Below are 3,288 nucleotides of genomic sequence, written 5' to 3'. Positions count from 1 at the left end.
GTTTGGCCTCCTAAGTCACTTTAAAAAGTGTTGCTCTGGATTTTGGCTCTGAAACTTTGAAACAAACATGCTGTTATTGTTTATGGAGCATAATGACTATATGAAATATTTTGCAGGAGAAGGTCAAGATCTCATCTAAGAGAAGTTTACAGTCTAACAGTTGGAAAGTAAGGGCACAGATGTTGGTTGTTTAAAAAAAAAATGCTGTAAGGCTTTTCAAAATAAGTGAGGTCTGTGGAGAGGCAGAAAACAAGGGATGAAAACATGGAAGGTTGGGAACTTTTTAAAAGCCTATAGGATAGTATAAAATAAGCTCAGTGAACTAGGCTAAATAGAAAATAGAGAAATGTAAAGAATGCAAGTGGAATAGAACAAAAGAGGAGGCAAAGGCAGATGTAATCAGAAGCTGAGTTCTGTAGACCCATGAAAATGATTTGAAGGAAACTGATGGGAGAAGTAGGGGAGGCCTGAAGAGAAGTTTAGTCAGTAGCTCTCCATTTTGGCTTTCAAAGTCTTTGTTTCAAACTTGACAGTTTCTAAAGAGCCTTGCCTATTATGTTCCCCTTCAAGCCCATTCAGTGCATATAAATATTTAAAGCAAACAAAGCCAATCTGGCATCTCAAGCACCCTTCATTGGTTGCTTCCATTCTGACTGAAGGAACAGTAGGATGGCCCCAGTCCCCTCACAGTGCAGTCGGTACTGTCAGTGTCACAGGTCTCACAATGGCACTCCGTAGCTACTGGGTAAGAATACAAAGATTCAGCATGGTCACCGCAGCCAGGAATCTTCACTGTTTCATACACAATCTCCTTGAAAGTACATGTTTGCTGAACAGATGATACTGGTGGATATTTATATACTGGATCCTGAAAATTACAACAAAAAAACCCACTTTTTTTGAAATTCGCCATGGGGTAGCATTCCAAGTTTTCGTAAAAAAAGATAACCTGATATGAAACTTAATGAAACCAATGCAAAAAATCCCACTGAGATCAAAAAGCTTTGGACCAGCTCTTAGAAGCGTACCTAAAACCTTTAGATTTCTCCTTTTAGTAAAATTGTGTTGTATAACTACCAGATAAGCCTGCAGATTAGTGTCTTGAATCTTCAGACTATCTTCTATTGTAAAAGCAGAGATGTCTACATAGTAATGGCTGTTTTATTACATCTGTTTGCAACCACAAATTGAATAGAAGGCAGAGATCCGGATTAACATGCTTCCAACTCCAGTTATACAATATAAACATAATGATAAAATGTATGAATTATGATCAGTGATTCTTGTCAGTAGTTGGCTCAAAATAAATAGAAAACTTTAGGCATGGTCACCTGATATAATATTACTAAGGTTTGTACTCTGAAACATTTTTATCAAATTTATATACATTATCACTTACTCTAAATTCAAACTAATAGGATTACATTCTCATCTTAGCAATACTGGAGCAGTTCCCAGTGACTGTTGTGAGCTAGCTGTCTACAAAGGAATAAGATTCCCTATTAAATCCTGTCAGATGTTGAACATTCTGGGGTTTACAGGATGTGCTGATTTCATTGGAATTGTGCACCTAAATTTCTTTGAGAAAGTTTTTAATTAACTGAGGGAATGCCTGATGCATTTTGAAAGTATCCCACCAAATTGTATATCATAAAATATATATTTTCAAGGGACTGGGATAAGTCCCACATACCCTGTGATGTGTTTAATGTTTACATATGCTGTGAGGGGAAACAAAATTGATAAGTGGTTTTCAAACCAGGTTAAGGAATGATTTATTTATTTTTTTTGGCTTCTTTGTATAATCTATAGCTAGGAAGCCAATGTATATAGCCAAGTAAAGGTCTAAATTTTACTAGCATCTTCTCATCCTTCTCTTTGTGATTCAAATTGGCTGTATTTCTACTTTCCTATCAGATAGCGCAGCAGTTACTAAACCTGTTGTTTCACAAGGCTTACCCTGCCCAAATACTCATTATGAACTGGAGAACCTCATTCGAACAACACTTGAAGTATTGAATTCCTTGTCCTGAATTTTAAACTTAAGATTCTCACCCTTGTGAAGCAGTAACCTGAGCACCACGTGGCATTCACAGTTATACAAAATTCACATTCTTCTCTTTCCACTGCTATAGTAATATTGGTGAGCTCACAGGTATTGCAACAGATTGCTTTCCAACAGAATAGCAGTACATAACAATCAACTGTCTTCATCCTGTGTATAAAGCAGAAAACACATCTGTACTGGAGAAATGTGCAATTATTTTCAGCAGGAAATATTTATAGAAATGGGCAGAAACTGAGTCTTCACATTATCTTCAAGTGCTTCTGTATCAGCAAGCTTTCAAAAATATCAGTGAGCAGTGAGAACAGAGGATGGAGTTAGCAAATAGTTCTATCTGTGTGGTTATTGTTAAAGGAGTTTGATTTTCTTAAGTGACTTGAAGTATTCTATGCAGAATAATAATATCTGAGCACCATACCATTTTCAGTCAAGTATTTTAACTAAGTTCCTGTACAGAGAATTAGTGTCCTATCTTTTATGAAAAAGAAGCAAGGAAGAGCAAGAGCAAAAAATAATCTATTTTTAAAAAGCAATTAATTGCATACAGTGTTTGCAATTTGAAAGAAGGCTTCTAAACCAAGCTGATAAACTTACCTGTTTTCTCCTTGCTTTCCTGGTAATAGTTGTGGTGAAAAGAAAGTCTTGTGCTTACCTTTTATACTGAATCTGTGTAACTTATACCTTGAGGATTTGCAGTGCATTAATGAAGCAAGCATTAGTTTGGTACTTGGTGAAAGAGGTTTAATGTTCAGCCAGACAGTCAGATCAAACCTTGTTAAGAGGAAAAAAGAAAAGCAAAACACATTCAGGAAATGGCGGTGAAGGTTACTGTCTCAATGTCTTTTTAAAAGTTTCATTGGATATGATTCAAGGGCACTTAGACATAGTTGGGCATTCTGCAAATTGGAAATTGGTTGAGAAGCCTATTTTTAGAAAGAAAAGTTTGTTTTAACTGTATTTTATGGCAGCCTCCAAACTGATATGCTGGGGTGCAAGCTGGTCCTCTGATCATCTATAGCAGAGACATTGCCAGAGCATTTCTAGGCTAATGACTACGTTTCTGAGTTTTTCAGAGTACCAGTCTTGATTGCTTTTTTCTGAGTTAGGTCTGAAGTACTTTACCCAGTGGGCTGCATATATGCTTGTTTATTGATCTACTGTCCAAGAAAGGTTGTAGGATGAGATCTGGTAAACCATGGGTAACTCAACTTTTTTTTTTTTTT

At 36.3% G+C, this 3,288-nt stretch overlaps 1 protein-coding gene across 1 annotated transcript; it reads right to left on the bottom strand.

The window, feature by feature from the left end:
* Positions 1 to 631: 631 nt before the first annotated feature.
* On the bottom strand, positions 632 to 2,214 carry FSHB (follicle stimulating hormone subunit beta). Its single transcript, XM_026074722.1, has 2 exons — positions 2,056 to 2,214; positions 632 to 868 (listed from the first exon to the last, which is right to left on the bottom strand). The coding sequence occupies exons 1-2, from the start codon at positions 2,212 to 2,214 to the stop codon at positions 632 to 634; spliced, it is 396 nt and encodes a 131-aa protein (XP_025930507.1).
* Positions 2,215 to 3,288: the final 1,074 nt, after the last annotated feature.

This window comes from Apteryx rowi, unplaced genomic scaffold, assembly GCF_003343035.1.
Source record: "Apteryx rowi isolate R43461 unplaced genomic scaffold, aptRow1 scaffold_397, whole genome shotgun sequence".
In the NCBI taxonomy this organism is placed as follows: domain Eukaryota; kingdom Metazoa; phylum Chordata; class Aves; order Apterygiformes; family Apterygidae; genus Apteryx; species Apteryx rowi.
Note: the sequence above shows the minus strand (reverse complement) of the source record. Positions and strands in the feature narration are given on the sequence as shown.

What these genes read in the sequence shown, in the direction of transcription:
- FSHB (XM_026074722.1), bottom strand. Translation starts at nt 2,214, where the DNA reads ATGAAGACAGTTGATTGTTATGTACTGCTATTCTGTTGGAAAGCAATC. An exon ending in CAGGTTACTGCTTCACAAGG is followed by an intron (nt 869 to 2,055) that starts GTGAGAATCTTA and finishes TGTAATTTTCAG; the next exon opens with GATCCAGTATATAAATATCC.